This window comes from Eptesicus fuscus, chromosome 24, assembly GCF_027574615.1.
Source record: "Eptesicus fuscus isolate TK198812 chromosome 24, DD_ASM_mEF_20220401, whole genome shotgun sequence".
NCBI classification, from domain to species: domain Eukaryota; kingdom Metazoa; phylum Chordata; class Mammalia; order Chiroptera; family Vespertilionidae; genus Eptesicus; species Eptesicus fuscus.
In genome coordinates, this window is record NC_072496.1 from 6,001,018 (window position 1) to 6,016,755 (window position 15,738).

The 15,738-nt window shown below is 61.3% G+C and overlaps 2 protein-coding genes across 3 annotated transcripts; both read left to right on the plus strand.

Annotated features, from left to right (window-relative positions):
- The first annotated feature begins 1,392 nt into the window (after window positions 1-1,392).
- Window positions 1,393-4,800, plus strand: LOC103293523 (left-right determination factor 1). 2 transcript variants are annotated; one of them, XM_054713025.1, is made up of 5 exons: window positions 1,393-1,642; window positions 2,656-2,684; window positions 2,787-2,902; window positions 3,045-3,287; window positions 4,223-4,800. In XM_054713025.1, exons 1-5 carry the CDS (start codon window positions 1,393-1,395, stop codon window positions 4,584-4,586), a joined length of 1,002 nt encoding a protein of 333 aa, XP_054569000.1. In that variant the 3' UTR covers window positions 4,587-4,800. The 2 variants fall into 2 exon arrangements, with proteins under 2 accessions (XP_054569000.1, XP_054568999.1); XM_054713024.1 differs by having other exon boundaries at window positions 2,656-2,902.
- A 764-nt stretch (window positions 4,801-5,564) lies between these two features.
- Window positions 5,565-9,179, plus strand: PYCR2 (pyrroline-5-carboxylate reductase 2). The gene is made up of 7 exons (XM_054712921.1): window positions 5,565-5,772; window positions 5,954-6,024; window positions 7,203-7,382; window positions 7,480-7,701; window positions 7,923-8,015; window positions 8,159-8,322; window positions 8,575-9,179. The coding sequence occupies exons 1-7, from the start codon at window positions 5,706-5,708 to the stop codon at window positions 8,738-8,740; spliced, it is 963 nt and encodes a 320-aa protein (XP_054568896.1). The 5' UTR covers window positions 5,565-5,705; the 3' UTR covers window positions 8,741-9,179.
- The last annotated feature ends 6,559 nt before the right edge of the window (window positions 9,180-15,738 follow it).

The following is a 15,738-nucleotide window of genomic DNA, read 5'->3' on the forward strand; positions in this document are numbered from 1 at the left end:
AGAGAATGCAATGGCCCGGCAGGTGATGCTGACAGCAAACCCTTATAGGGGCTTACTGTGCCCCAGGCACCGGGCTGGGCCTCTTACAGGTGCTCATCCATTTCCTCTTCCCACTGGCCCTTTGCAGCAGACCCCGTGGCCATCGCCCCTCCTTCAGACGAGCACACCGGAGCGCTGAGTAGTTAAGGAACTTGCCAGCAGGTCCAACAGCCAGCAAGCAGCATATCTGAACCCAGCCAGGCTAAGATGTGTGTTTGAGCCCGGCCGGCGTGGCTCAGTGGTTGAGCGTCGACCCATGAACCAGGAGGTCACGGTTCGATTGCCGGTCAGGACACATGCCTGGGTTGCGGGCTCAGTCCCCAGCGGGGGGTGTGCAGGAGGCAGCCGATCCATGATTCTCTCTCATCATGGATGTTTCTCTCTCTCTCTCCCTCTTCCTTCCTTCCTGATATCAATTTAAAAATATATAAAAACAAACATTGGTTAAAAAAACTGTGCGTGTGAGGAGGCACAGGCGGCTCCCGCCCACCCCGTGTGCCCAGTCCCTGCGACTCTGGACAGGACTCCGGGCAGCTCTGGCCTCTGCTTTCCAGGTTCTGCCCCGTGACCGCTGCCTGGGCGTGACGTGGGCTGGAGCTGAGTGCGGGTGGTGGGCCCCCGGCCAGGCTCATAGCGCTCTGCCCAGAAGATGCCGTGCCTGCGGGCCTCGCCGAAATCTCAGTCCCTGGCACTTCCCGGGAGCCGAGCTGCCAGATCCCTGTCCCGACAGCATCGAGCCTCTGCGACTCCTTCTGTCACAGGGAGGACAAGGTCCCCTTGGGGGGGGGTGCATTTGGAGAGGCGAGGAGGGGTTTGTGGGGACTGGAGGTGGAGGGAGAAGTCAGGGCTGCTGTGAGATGCCCTGCAGGGGCCTGGCCGGAGTGGGCAGGGGCAGGGTGTGTCCCCACGTCCCTCCCAGTGGGCACAGCGGCCCCAGGCTGGTCTCCAGGGAAGAGACGTAAGCGGCTGGGCTGGCTGGTGGGCCTCACCTTTTCACAGTGGACTGGCTTTTCCATGGACGAGGACTGGGCCAGCAGAATTCAACAGGCACGAAAGTTATCACTGAGCCGCCAGACAGCAGCGGCCAGAGGCCCAAGCCGGGGCACAGACGGCCTTTGTGCCCTTCCTAGACAGCCCCTCCTCAGGCCCAGGGCCCTGTCTGGCTGATGAGCTCCCAGGAGGGCGAGGGGTGTGACCTCCCTCCCCCCCTCCCTCCCTCCCTCTCACCACCCAGGCCCAGCCCAGGGCTGGCTATAAAGCTGGCCCAGCCCGGCCCTCAGCACGCCCAGCTGGGACCCTCCCGGAGCCTCGTCAGGGGACACAGCCGCTCTCCTCCTCCTCCCAAGTGGCACCATGAGGGCCCTGTGGCTGTGCTGGGCGCTGTGGGCCCTGCCCCTGGCCCGCCCCGGGGCGGCCGTGACCGAGGAGCAGATCCTGGGCAGCCTGCTGCAGCAGCTGCGGCTGCGCGAGGTGCCCGCGCCGGACCGGAGGGACGCGGAGCGGCCGGTGCCCCCTGCCCACGTGCGGGCCCAGTACGTGGCCCTGCTGCAGCGCAGCCACGGCGTCCCCTCCCGCGGGAAGCGGTTCAGCCAGAACTTCCGAGGTGAGGCCCGCCCTGCACCCTGGCCCGTGTGCGTGTGTGTGCGTGTGCGTGTGCGTGTGCATGTGTGCGTGTGCATGTGCTAAGACTGGATGTGCCCATCTGGGAAGGCTGTCTGGGGCCCCTCTCTGGGCCTGAGACTCACCCCACTGGTGCCCCCAGACAGACCCAAGTACCCCAAGGTGAGAATTCTGCCCCTCAACATCTCAGCTGGCCCGTTAGCTAGCTCAGGGCCCCAGAGATGCCCTTTCCTGTTGATGGAGATGGGTACAAAGGAGGCCCAGGGTCCCAGGGCAGTGAGGGGGACCACGGACTGTAAGGAGGGCAGGTCTCTGCACTGAGGTCCCCACCCAGCGTGCCAGGCTGGACCCTGCCAAAGCTAAGGCATCAGAGGAGAGGAGGGTGGAAGGATGGAGCTGAGCCAATGAGGGTAGGGGTAGGGGTGAGGGTTGGGGTGGGAGAACCCAGGCTCAGCTCAGAGGCCTGGGTAAGGTTGGGGTTCCTTGGGGTCTGTTTTTGCACGGCCACTAAAGGCCTGACCTTGAGCAAGTGGCTTGAAAATCACCCCTGACCCTGTTTGCGTCTCTGCACCCATGACCGAGGCTGTCCAGGGCTGGGGACATGCGAGTGGGTCGCTGTGGGGGGGAACGTGGGGGGACCTGGCAGATGCTGTAAAGTGCAGTCACTCCGCTGTCAGGGGCGCAGGGGCCTGAACCCTGCCTGCTCAGCCCCTGCCTCTGGGCCTGGGCTCACCCCTCCGCGCCCAGGGCCCCAACATGAGGATCCTGACCCTCCACGGCCCAGCTGACCCCAATGCTCAGGGCCAGGGCTGCCCTTCCGGCTGTGGAGGTTGTTATAGGACCCCAGGCCCCAGGGGGATCTGTAGGTAACCGGGAAGACGGAATAGGGCTGTTTCCCGCCCCCCTCCCCCCCCCCGCTACCCCCTCCGTGGCCCTGCCCCCTCAGAGCTGAGCCCTCGGCTGGAGAGGCCCCGCTGACCCTCCTGCTGTCCCCAGAGGTGGCCGGCAGGTTCCTGGTGTCCGAGGCCTCCACGCACCTGCTGGTGTTCGGCATGGAGCGGCGGCTGCCCCCCAACAGCGAGCTGGTGCAGGCCGTGCTGCGCCTCTTCCGGGAGCCGGTCCCCAAGGCCGCGCTCCGCAGGCACGAGCGGCTGTCCCCTCGCAGCGACCTGGCCCGGGTCACCGTCGAGTGGCTGTACGTGCGGGCCGACGGCTCCAACCGCACCGCCCTCATCGACTCCAGGTGGGAGGGGGCCCGGGGGTGCTGGGGGGGGCAGGAGGGGGCGAGGGAGTCTGTCTCGGGGAGAGGGATGGGAGGCGGGGGCGGGGGGAGAGGCTTCCCAGTCCCCGCCCCTCAGCGCCCCGGTCCCCCCCTGGCGTCGCAGGCTGGTGTCCGTCCACGAGAGCGGCTGGAAGGCCTTCGACGTGACCGAGGCCGTGACCTTCTGGCAGCAGCTGAGCCGGCCCCGGGAGCCCCTGCTGCTGCAGGTGTCGGTGCAGCCGGAGCACCTGGGCCCGCTGGCCTCCAGCGCCCACAGGCTGGTGCGCTTTGCCCCCCGGGGGCCTCCGGACGGCGCGCAGGGCGAGCCCCAGCTGGAGCTGCACACCCTGGACCTCGGGCTCTTCGGGTAGGTCCTGGGGGAGGAGTGGGACAGCCCAGGAGGAAAGCCATCCCCACTGCACGTCCGTTTCCAATGGTAGAACTTTGTATTCAACCATTTTACTGACAAATACCTTCGGATATTTTCAATGGGTTTTTATGTTGCCATTGACACACACATTATTCCAATCATCTGATTTCGTTTTACCCTTTTCCACGATTAATTCTTTTTTGTTAGATATGTTTTTATTGATTTTTAGAGAGAGAGGAAAGGAGAGGGAGAGAGATAGAAACATCTATGATGAGAGAGAAACATCATCCACTGGCCGCCTCCTGCACGCCCCCTACTGGGGATCAAGCCCACAACCCGGGTCTGTGCCCTGACCCGGAATCGAACCAGTGACATTCTGGTTCCTGGGTGGACACTCAACCACTAAGCCACACCCAGCCAGGCACCCCTGATTAAGTCTTTGAAAACTATTAGCATGAGCTGTTGCTAAGTTGCACAGCTTTCCCCTGACATCCTGGCTTCTTCAGGGAACAAGGCCCAGGCCTGTGGGATCACACAGCCTGCGTTCCACGGAGCTCTGCCTGCGACTGGCTGCAGGGCCTCTGGCGGCATGTCGCCTCACACGTTCGGGTCCCCGCGTCCTCGGGGTCATAGGGGTAATGCTGGACCCTCATTAAGGTGTATGTCAGGATAAATGCAGGTGCCAGCTGAGATGACACGTGAAGTCCCTAGGTCAGTGCCTGGCAGACTAGGAGACCTTTCATAAACGGTAGCTGATTTATGTTTTGGATGTTTATTCATTCACCATTTATCACACACATCCAGCTTTTTGAACATCATGAGAGATGGATCACACGTCTCCCTCCCAGATGCCCCACTGGGCCCTGCCCCGGGTCCCCTGACCCTCAGTCCTCCAAACTGACCTCTGACCCCGCCTTTCCTTGCCCCCACAGAGCTCAGGGCAACTGTGACCCCGAGGCACCCGTGACCGAGGGCACCCGCTGCTGCCGCCAGGAGACGTACATTGACCTGCAGGGGATGAAGTGGGCGGAGAACTGGGTGCTGGAGCCCCCGGGCTTCCTGGCCTATGAGTGTGTGGGCACCTGCCAGCAGCCCCCGGAGACCCTGACCGCCAAGTGGCCGTTCCTGGGGCCGAGGCAGTGCATCGCCTCGGAGACGACCTCGCTGCCCGTGATCGTGAGCGTCCCGGAGGGCGGCAGGCCCCGCGCCCAGGTGGTCAGCCTGCCCAACATGCGGGTGCAGAAGTGCAGCTGCGCCTCGGACGGGGCGCCCGTGCCGAGGAGGCTGGAGCCGTAGGCGCTGGGCACGGCCACTGAGGCCTCTGACTCAACACGTGCACCCAAGCAGGTGTTGATGTAGGTTTTAGTTTTCTACTTAGCAAGTCACCCCTGCCCCAAAGAGGGCCCCTATTTTACCTTTCCGCGTGTTCTTCCGGTCCTTGTCCTCCTGTCCGTCCCCTAAGCACTTACATGAGTAACTACTGCCACTTGTCGTTGCTGAGCAGGAGATCCTGGCTCCTGGCTAGCCGGTGTGGCTGAGCCTGGGCAGACTGTTCTCTGGCAAATTCCCAACCGACTTTGGGACAACACACCCTAAGATAAGAACTGGGGAAAGAACTCGTTTGCTCTATTACATGATGCATTAAAACCAAACCCTAAAATCCCTCTGTTTCCCCTAGACAGGGAGGATGTTTTAAAAATGAACCCCATCTCCCCAATGTGGAATCCTTGTGGACTTTTGTAAACATGCCTCGGTTCCCCTGCCAGGGCGCTGGGAGGGAGGAGGAGGGACTTCGGGCCAGGGGCGGTGCACAGGGGAGCAGGACACCTGGTTTCTGGATAGAACAGGGCCCCAAGCTGTGATGTCATCGCCCTGGGGGACTCTGCAGCCCTTACCTCCCCCCTCCTCTGCCCCCCTAATCGGCCTGCCCGCGCATACTTATTACCTACCCCCTGTTTTAGAGAACTTATCACGAGTTAGCACCACATGTATTTACGTTGTGTTATTATTATTATTTAGAAAAAAAAAACACAATTAAATGTAGATAATATGCAGGAATAAAATTGGTTTCACTCTGTGTCCCCGCATTTCATTTGCAGCATTTAGGCACCTCGGTATTTAAGGACTCCTTTGCAGAGGAGGCGGGGCGCACAGCCGCGATCCGACACCTCGGATTGGCCCGCTCCGAGCTCCCGGCCGAGGATTGGCTGCCGGGGCGGGCGCGGGGCGTGGCCACGTGGCCCGGCGCGCGGCCGTGAGTGCGCGCGGAGCGTGTCGGGATCCCGGCGGAAACTGCTGGGTCCGGCTTCCGAGGCGCCGCTCGCGGGGCTTTTCCAGCCGCCGCCTCCCCTTACGGTCTCTCCCGCCCGCGTGGGGCGGTTCCTGCGGCCGCCGCGGGGGACCGGGCCCGGGACCATGAGCGTGGGCTTCATCGGCGCGGGCCAGCTGGCCTGTGCCCTGGCGCGGGGCTTCACGGCCGCGGGTGAGCGCGCGGAGGCGGGGACGGTGCGCGGCGGCCTGCGAGCGAGCGGCCGGCGTGGGGACCGAGCGGGGAGCCCGGCGCTGCGGGAGCCTCGTGGGGTTTTTGGTTCTGCTTCCCCAGGGAGGGGCCCGGGGGCGGGCTGGGCCATGGCCCCCCCGCTGAAACGCCCTGTCTGCTGCAGGCATCCTGTCGGCTCACAAGATCATAGCCAGCTCCCCGGACATGGACCTGCCCACGGTGTCCGCGCTCAGGGTAGGTGGGGCCGAGGGTGCGGGGAGGCCCAGGAGGGTGGCCTGGTTCGCTCGAGCCCCCGAGCTGGCCATCAGCCGGCTGACTACCCCCCCCCCCCCATCTGTTAGCATCAGGATCCTCCCCCTCCCCCCAGGCGAACAGACGGGGGTTCAAATGCAGGCACCGGGGCGCTTAGATTAAGAAGATATTTATGCATGGAAAGCACCTGGCACGTAGTAGGTACCCCGCAAATATTCGTGTGTCTTCATGGGCTGCCTGCCTGTCCTTAAGGCACTCTGAGCCTCAGGTTCCTCCTTTATAAAAACGGAGAGCGCAGTAGCCCCTCTTGCTGAGTTACATACAGTGAGGCAGGAAGGAGCCAGGCCGGGTGGATGTTCCTCTCTCCAAAAAGAGTATTCCGAGTCGTCAGCCCAAACCTGGGGCGCGTGGGAGGGGACGTCCAATGAGGCAGGTGACAGGCAGGGCCTGTGCGGGGGATGATGGGATGATGGCTGATGTCCCCAGCACGGGAGTCCTGCAGGGAGGGGTGTCCTCCCACCCGCCCTGGACCACGCGGAGACCAGGTGGGTTGCGGCCTGACCCAGCTCTGATTCCCACCGTTGGGCGTTAGCATTTCCCTTTGTCGCTTCCCAGCCCTGGAGATTTCTTTTTTTTTTTTTTTAATATGTTTTTATTGATTGTTTACAGAGAGGAAGTGAGAGGGATAGAGAGTTAGAAACATCGATGAGAGAGAAACATCAATCAGCTGCCTCCTGCACACCCCCTGCTGGGTATTTGCCTGCAACCAAGGTACATGCCCTTGACTGGAATCGAACCTGGGACCTTTCAGTCCGCAGGCTGACGCTCTATCCACTGAGCCAAACCGGTCAGGGCCCAGCCCTGGAGATTTCTTAGCTGGCACAGGGGTGCCTGGGCTGGCAGACACTGGTGGGGATGTGGGACAGCCCTTTCCTGGTTGCCATGGAGACGCTGGTCCATGCTCGGCACCTGTGCTCACTTGCCCAGGAGCAACATGTGCCAGTGGGGTTAGGGGCAGACCCTGAGGGGACAAGGCAGGGCATGCCAGGAGGCGGCGGCTGGCAGAGGAGTGGCTGGCGGCAGGGGTTCGGCGGCTCCCCGGGAGGGCCCGTGCCCGGTGGGGCTGCCCGCACTGTGAGCCGGGCCGTTTCCTCCCACAGAAGCTGGGGGTGAACCTGACCCGCAGCAACAAGGAGACGGTGAGGCACAGCGACGTCCTGTTCCTGGCCGTGAAGCCGCACATCATCCCCTTCATCCTGGATGAGATCGGGGCCGACGTCCAGGCCCGGCACATCGTGGTCTCCTGTGCCGCCGGCGTCACCATCAGCTCGGTGGAGAAGGTGCCTGGCTCCGCTCCCGTGCCCGGTGGGAGGGGAGGGGGGGGCTGCTCGTGGGAGCTGGGCCCTGGCAACACTCCCGCCCTCTTCCTCGCTCCAGAAGCTGACGGCCTTCCAGCCGGCCCCCAAGGTGATCCGCTGCATGACCAACACGCCCGTGGTGGTGCGGGAGGGTGCCACGGTGTACGCCACGGGCACCCACGCCCTGGTGGAGGATGGGCAGCTGCTGGAGCAGCTCATGAGCAGCGTGGGCTTCTGCACGGAGGTGGAGGAGGACCTGATCGACGCCGTCACGGGGCTCAGCGGCAGCGGGCCTGCCTACGTGAGCCCTCACTCACTTACATAGGCTTACGCGGCCTTCTGGGGACTCGGAGCAGGCTGGGCTGGCAGGCAGCGGGGGCCGGGGGGGGGGGGGGGGCCCACCTCTGGGGAGCTGGTGGAGGACACTGGTCCTTGGCTCTAGCTCCAGTCATGGGGGAAAGCAGACCCTCAGGGGTGCCCTTGAGTGCCTGCTGCCCCAAGACTCACCGAGTGTCTCCACAGGCGTTCATGGCCCTGGACGCGCTCGCTGACGGCGGGGTGAAGATGGGCCTCCCGCGGCGCCTGGCCATCCGGCTGGGGGCCCAGGCCTTGTTGGTCAGTACCTTCCCTCTGCGTGCTCTGAGCCCCGGTGCGGCCTGGGGGGCTTGTGGGTCAGTGAGTTGGGGCGGGCAGGGCTGGGTTGGGAGCTGGGGTGCGGCCTGGGCAAGGTGTGTGCTCATTTTCCGCCTGTGCTCCAGGGGGCTGCCAAGATGCTGTTGGACTCGGACCAGCACCCAGGCCAGCTCAAGGACAATGTCTGCTCCCCCGGGGGGGCCACCATCCATGCCCTGCACTTCCTGGAGAGTGGGGGCTTCCGCTCCCTGCTCATCAATGCAGTCGAGGCCTCCTGCATCCGCACACGGTGGGTCTCTCTCCTCCGCCCAGGCCCCATTAGCGGTGTGGGGATCTGTGCTGTTAATAGCCACCACTTAGCAGCTAAAGTTCTCCCCACAGTTCCATTGTTGGGATTATCTTTGATTGGTGTGTTGGACTTATAATTTGGGGTGGTATCCAGTCAGCAAGGTGGGGTGTTACGTGGGTGGGGAAACCTTGAGACGTTCTGGCTCCAGGGTTTAATGCCTTCCTCTCCTCCCCTCTCGGGCTCCATCTGCAGAGAGCTGCAGTCCATGGCCGACCAGGAAAAGGTCTCCCCAGCCGCCCTCAAGAAGACCCTCCTGGACAGAGTGAAGCTGGAATCCCCGACCGTGTCCACGCTGACCCCCTACAGCTCCACGAAGGTCCTCACGCGAAGCCCGGCCCCGGGCGGCAAGAAGGACTAAGGTAGCCCGCCCCTCTGACAGCCCTCGCCGCGGGGCCGGGCCGGGCCGGGCAGGCTCAGGCCGTCCTCAGACCCTTGTGTAAAACCTCTTCAGTCTGTTCAGACCAAGCAGCCCCCGTTGGAAGATGCTTGGCAGGGGCGGTAGATGCTAGGAGCCAGGTGAACCCCGCACATTCCCGCTGTCAGCCCCAGCTCAGGTGGGAAGGCCTGGGAGGACCTCCCAGTGCGGTCCTCCAACGGGAGCCCAGAGCGGCGTCAGTGCGATGCCACGTCAGGGAGGAGAAGGGTACAGCCCATGACAAGGGCGCTCCTCTTCGCATGAGCGTGAGCAGCGTGGAACTGTCCCCAGCAGGAGCGCATGTGAGACTGTGCTGGATGGAGGAAGTCTGATTTGGTCCCGCTTAAGTTTAGCCGCTTTAATAAAGTTTTATTTTTTATTACCCCCGCCTTTCTGCTTTTTAAAAAATATATATTTTATTGATTTTGTACAGAGAGGAAGGGAGAGGGATAGAGAGTTAGAAACATCAATGAGAGAGAAACATCGATCAGCTGCCTCCTGCACACCCCCTACTGGGGATGTGCCCGCAACCAAGGTACATGCCCTTGACTGGAATCGAACCTGGGACCCTTCATTCCCCAGGCCGACGCTCTATCCACTGAGCCAAACCGGTCAGGGCGCGCCTTCCTGCTTAGTTGTAAGTCATCGTGCAAAGTAATGTGCTCACGAGGAAATAACCAAGAGTGAGGTCCAGGATGTGAAGGGCCAATGAAGGGCTGGGCTGGGGGCAGAGCTGGGGGAAGGGGTGAGGAGAAGGGAGGGCACCCTAAGGAGGTGAGCGAGAGCAGGGAGGCAGGGTCTCAGCAGAAGCAGACACATCTGTTTAGCGCAAAGGGAATCTCGACCGGGAGAGGCGGGCAGCGCTGTTGGAAAAGGAAGTCCACGAATGCTCATTCTTACTCCTTCCTCTAATGCAAAAGGCAGGGAGGAATGATGGTTTGATTTGCTTCAATCAAAGCAAACAATTAAAATGTCTGCTTCTCTGAGCAGGTTTCCCAGTCTCTCAAAACAACGCCCCCACCCCCTGAAGGTCAGGAGGGGTCCAATCCCGACCCCACTCTGAGGTCTGGGTCTCCTGCCCCAGGGACCCCTGCAGCCTTGTCCCCTGCCTAGACCCTCCCCAGCTCCTCCTCATTCAGCCTTCCTCACTGGCTGTATTCCTAACCTGCCCAGGCCTCAGTGCTTCCATCAGTGAAATGGGGAAACAAAAAGTACATTATAATTGTTCAATTAAAGATGAAATGAGAGTGTGTATCTTGCACGCAAAATATGGTGGCCCGGCGCTTGGAAAGAAAACACGTTCTATGTTTTCAGTTGCGGACGGGAAGCTGCTTGACGGAACGTTGGCTGGGCTCCCACCCGAGACAAGAGGAAGCCCTGCAGTGTGGGGGCTGCAGAGAGGGGAAGGGGGCGCTGTGGCAGGGCCACACTGGCACCTGCTGAGGGGCCGCCAGGCTGTGGACAGCAGGGGAGTGCAAGCAGGCTCTCCAGCATCCCAGGGAGCGTTGCTTAGCAACGGTTACCTAGGGACACGGATGCAGCCTGATGTGTTTGTGCTCCTGCAAGGCCAATGGGGAGCACTAGAGACATTTTTTTAACCTTTTAACTATGGAGATGATACCTACGTATGGCAGCCGGCAATCTAAAGTAAAATAAAGAAAAAAGCAAGTGAGAAGCCAGCCGCAATCCCACTGCCCCAAAGTAACTACTGTTCACAGCGGGGACGGAGCTTTGGGTCCCGAGAGGAGGGACTTATGAAATGGGGACTGAGGCCTGTTCTAGGGGGAGGAGAAGGGGATGGTTAGCCCCTCCCTCTCCTCGCGCTGCCTTTTCCTCTGCCTTCCCGTCTTTTCCTCATCTCTCTGTGTCCACATCTGTCCTCGGCCCCTGGGCAACTCAGAACAAGGCGGGAATGTTACTGACTAGGGCAGTGATGGGCAACCTTTTGAGCTTGGTGTGTCACACTTCGCCAAAAAACAGCATAGCTCGGGTAGTGTGTCACTTTGAGGAAAAAACATTATTTCACGATATTTATAGTTTAACATAAATGTATAATTGTTATATATAATTGTATTTAATAAACCTCAGCGGCCGCGTGTCATCAGAAATGGACACGCGTGTCATAGGTTCGCCATCACTGGACTAGGGTGCACTGAGGCCTCACGGGCACTTGGCACGGAGGGAGGGAGTGTTCAGTGCGTTTATTCAAAACGCTGCGCAGACCTCGAACAGCAGCCCTTCTCCTAAAATGCCTGCAGGGGGCAATCAGCTGCTTTTCTGAGGCACAACTAGGGAGCTGGGCCAGGACCCCAGCCTCCGGATTCCAAGGCCTCCTTCCGCTTTCCCTCCCAGGCGTCCCTGAGCCCAGCTCTGAAGGCAGCAGGTGGCTCCTTGCGCAGCAGGCCTGGAGGAAAGCTGGTCCTGGAAGCCCAGCTCTGTCCCGCCTCACTGGTCAGCTGCAGAGGGAAGGCTCGCCTGCACCACTAGAGGGCGCCAGGCGCTAACCAGTGAGGGCCCCAGGCCGACCAGCGGGGCTACAGCATCCAGGGTGCGGGTCCTGGAGAGAAACCCTACCCAGCTCGGTGCCCCGCGTGCCAGCTCGGTGCCCCACGTGCCAGCTGTGGCAGGTGATTCGTGTGTTTACAAAGCAAAGCAGCTCAGCGTTGGTTAGCGATGGGGATTTTCTTTTTGGAACAGCGCACAACGCTTCCTTCCCCTCTGCCCCTTGCTGTCCTCTTTTTCTTTTTTTTTGTGTTGTTTTTTTTGTTTTGTTTATATATATATTTACAAGGTTGGCACCTCCAGAGCCAGTCAGCCAGTGCCTTTGCTATTTTTTATTTTTTAATATATTTTATTGATTTTTTTATAGAGAGGAAGGGAGAGGGATAGAGAGTTAGAAACATCGATGAGAGAGAAACATCGATCAGCTGCCTCCTGCACACTCCCTACTGGGGATGTGCCCGAAACCAAGGTACATGCCCCTGACCGGAGTCGAACCTGGGACCCTTGAGTCCGCAGGCCGACGCTCTATCCACTGAGCCAAACCGGCTAGGGCCCCTTGCCATCCTCTTGGCCATCCCAGGAGGCCACCCTCCTGGCTGCCCCCACACCTGGGCCCTCCCCGGGCGTCCAGGGCTGAGGAAGAGGAGTCTCAGGGTCTCGCAGGTCACCTGATGAGTAACGCCAGTCTTGCTCAAGAGGCCTTGAGAGGCAGATCTGTCACTGGTCACTTGACCTTGGGCTACCTACTCACCCTCCAGGAACTTACCTGCAACAGGAGGACAATGGCCGTCTTCACCCACCTGGAAGGGCTGAGCCGGGATCAGGTGAGCGTAGGGGCGGGGCTGCTGTCTGGCGGGCGGGGAGGATGGAGTGAGGAGGGCGTGTGGATTTTATGGGCATCGCTAAGGAGCTGGAGGCTCAGAGGAGGTGGCTAGGAGGACCGGCCCCAGAGCCAGGGCCTGGTGGAGCTAGAGCTCTGGTCTGGGTGGGCACGTGAGCCCTCTCCCCGGGCATCTCTGGCTCCAGACCTGGTTCTCAAAAGATTTATTTTTTATTGATTTTACAGAGAGGAAGGAAGAGGGATAGAAACATCAACGAGAGAGAGACATTGATGGGCTGCCTCCTGCACGCCCCCTACTGGGGATGGAGCTTGCAACCTAGGGATGTGTCCTGATCAGGAATCGAACCTGGGACCTCTTGGTTCATGGGTCGACGCTCAACCATTGAGCCATACCGGCCGGGCTCAAAATTTTTTAAATGAAGGAAAATGGAGAGGAAACGCACGGACTGTATTGAGTTCTCTTTCCAATCTTACTACCCTCAGCTCTCCAAAACGCTCCCTCTGTCTGGACCCCAGACATACCCTAACCTTTTGCCCCCCCACTGTTTCTGCTCACCCCATTGCCTCCCCTGGAAATGCCGCCTCATCTTTCCGGCCTCTCTAAGTGCGGCAGGGGGCGAACGCTTGTTAAATTGAATGGAGCTGATCGTGGCCTGAAGCCAACATTCCCGGGTGTCCAGGGAGACAGGTGGAAAGCCGAGAAGAATCCCTGCATGATTGCCAATCGATATGTATTTATTTAGATCTTATTACGGGCCCATAAAATGTGGTTCGCTCTTGTGTCAGGACCCTCCCTGGGAAATGGAGGCCCAGGTCAAGAGAAGCCCCAGGGGTCGCGGTGGGCAGGGAGGTAGGGAGGGTAGGGTGAGAAGCTGGCCTTCCTGCAACCCGGTACTTGCTCAGCCGCGTGAGGATTGCACGGGATGAGGTGTGAGAAGCACCTGACTCAATCTACTCACGTGCATTCGTTCGTGCATTGACTCAGCCCGCAAACATGGAGCCACACTGTGTGTTGGACACAAGCCTCTCCTGACCCGAGGGGGGGACGTGGGGGGGGGGACTGCTATGACAGATGTTGCTGCAGAGTCCACCCTGTGAGCTGATCAGGGCTCGGATGGAGGCAGTACTTGGGGGAGCAGAGAGGAGGGGTTCAGCAGGACTCGGGGAGACAGCTCTCGAAAGTTACGGTGAGTTTTCCAGATAGAAAGAGGTGGTAACGGGCCAGGGTGGGCTCAGGAGGGACCCCTGGGCGATGAGGGTGGGGCTGATGCCCAAGGGAGGAGTGCGTGCTGGCGGGCAGGGCAGCTGGCTGGGCTGCGGGGGGGGGGGGGGGGGGGGCGGGGGCGGGGGGGGGGGGGAGGGCAGGAAGGCCCAGGTGAGGCGGGACCATGCGGACGCGGGACTGGGCCCGTTGGCTGGAAGGCAGCCGCGGGAGGGTGTTAAGCTGGGCGGGATCAGGCCTGGTTCTGCCTGAGAAAGAAGATTCCGGAAGCCGTGCGGAACAGTCTTGCAGCCAGCTGGGTGTCAGAGGAGAGAGGCCAGTTGAGGAGGGTAATCCACGAGGCTTAAGGACCCCCCTTCCCCCGACACATCCCTTTATATCGTAACTGAGTGTGTAAAACCCAATGTGTGTACACGGATAAGCTGCAGCCGGTAAGCCAAGCTGCTCGCTCCCCAAGCTCCTCGCGCCCCAGGCTCCCCCCCCCCCCCCCCCCCCCCCCCCCCCCGTGCTCTGCAGACCACAGTGGCCATCGGTGAGTCAGTGCTTCAGGATTGTTGAGCTAATGAAGCAAACAGACGCCTGATACAGGGGTGCGGTGGGGGGGCAGGTGAGAGGAAGCAGGTGTGCAGGCCCGGCCAAGGTCCCAGCGTGGCGATGCCATGAACAGACTTGGGTATACCCGGAGGGCCCCACAGTGAACACTCTTCAGCCCGCCCGGCTCCGAAGGGGCCCGTTCTGTTCGTTTTCTCCGCCCATGCTGTCCACCTCTGGAATCTACTAGAGCTTCTCCCGCCCGGGACCCAGGGCCCCTGGCCCGTGGGATGGGAAAAGGCCGGGTCCTGTTACTGGGTCCGAGGTGGGGCCTCCAACCTGCCCCCCACCCCGCCCTCCAGCAGCTTTCAGGGGCCCCTGGGCCGGGAGAGAGAGTCAGCTCCCTCCCTCCCTCCCCTGACAGGCTCTCCCATGTTTAATTACCGATTCAAGGCGGCAGGGCCTCGAGGCTGAGCCAGAGAGACTCAGCTTCTTAATTTGATTTTTGTTCTCTCAAAGGAAGGCCTCGGGGGCCCACCGCACAGAACATGGGGCGCCGAGAGGGGCTCTGGGGCCTGGAGCTGGAAATGGGGGGACCGATCGGGTCACCCAGACATTCCACTCCGGCCTGGCGCTGCCGTCAATCGTAGGGCTACCTCCGCAGCCTTGGTTTTCCCCTCTGTGAAATGGGCTGGCCCCACGCTTCCTCCCTGAGCCTTCCTAGCACTAAATCGGTAACTCCTCACGCACACGCGTGTGGCTCTGCGGGGTCCCTGCCCTCCGCGCCATTTCGGGGCTCTCGTCCTTTATTGCGATGACAAACCTCTTCTTACCTCCCTGCCCAGGACCCTAGCACCAGCCTGTGGCTCTGGGGGGGGTGTCTCCTGCTTCTCTGACAGTTCTTTTCTGTCCCATGGGGTCCCCCCCCCCAATCAAACCTCAGCTACTAACTACTAACCATTTCCAGTTTGCCCTTGGCCCTGGCTCAGCCCCTGTCCCTCCGCACCTGGGCCTGCCATCTCCCCTCTCCTGCTGCTGCCTCCTGCGGACAAGGCCCCCCCTCCCCCCCCCCGGCCTGACCGCCAGCGGGTTCCTGGGTGGCCCCTGGACTCCCCCGGCTCCTCACACTGTCCTGTCCACTCCCTTCACATCCCCACACCCCTACTTGAGTCCTCATTCCTTCCCGGCCTCCGTGGCGCCACCACCTGCCTGGTCTCAGCTGCGGGGTCCAGGAAGTGCAGGGGGCCCCCCCCCAATAGCTCGATCCTTTTGCAGCTTTCTTGCTCCAAAAGGGAGGGGACGCTTGAGTAGCAGCCACAATGGGGACGCCCGCGTGCCCAGGACCTGCAGGCAGCCTCGAGGGTTGAGGGCAGCCAGAAGCCAGGGTGCTTCGACCTTGCGGTCCTGCCACCAACCGCAAGGACCCGGATTCTGAGGACAGCCTGAGGGAGCGCAGGCGTGGCTCCCGCCCCAGCCCTGGCCGACACCTGGATGGAGGCCTGCCAGGCCCCGCAGAGGCCCGTGACGCTGGGCCCGCCTCCTGCCTCAAGGAATCTGTGAGTCATACATGTGTTGGTTTTTAAGGCTGGGGACGGAGCCTCATTTTTGGAACCGTAGGCCCTCTGTCCCGCAGGCCCAGGGAACAGAAGTGTCTTTGTTATGAGCTGGCAGCTGGCAGACTCTGTCCCGCAGGCCCAGGGAACAGAAGTGTCTTCGTTATGAGCTGGCGACCGGGCCAGGTCAGATCCAGGCCTCCAGACTCCTACCCCAGGGTTCCCTTAGGCTGCCTCTGCCTGCCGTGCCCTGTCCCCACGCCCCCATGAGGGAGGCCAGGCCCCTGGTGGG

Excerpts from the sequence above, each read along its gene's own strand:
- LOC103293523 (XM_054713024.1), top strand. The coding sequence starts at position 1,393 with ATGAGGGCCCTGTGGCTGTGCTGGGCGCTGTGGGCCCTGCCCCTGGCC. Across the intron at positions 1,643-2,655 it reads GTTCAGCCAGAACTTCCGAG|AGGTGGCCGGCAGGTTCCTG; the intron begins GTGAGGCCCGCC and ends TGCTGTCCCCAG. Across the intron at positions 3,288-4,222 it reads CTGGACCTCGGGCTCTTCGG|AGCTCAGGGCAACTGTGACC; the intron begins GTAGGTCCTGGG and ends TTGCCCCCACAG.
- PYCR2 (XM_054712921.1), top strand. The coding sequence starts at position 5,706 with ATGAGCGTGGGCTTCATCGGCGCGGGCCAGCTGGCCTGTGCCCTGGCG. Across the intron at positions 7,702-7,922 it reads GCGGCAGCGGGCCTGCCTAC|GCGTTCATGGCCCTGGACGC; the intron begins GTGAGCCCTCAC and ends GTGTCTCCACAG. Across the intron at positions 8,016-8,158 it reads TGGGGGCCCAGGCCTTGTTG|GGGGCTGCCAAGATGCTGTT; the intron begins GTCAGTACCTTC and ends CCTGTGCTCCAG.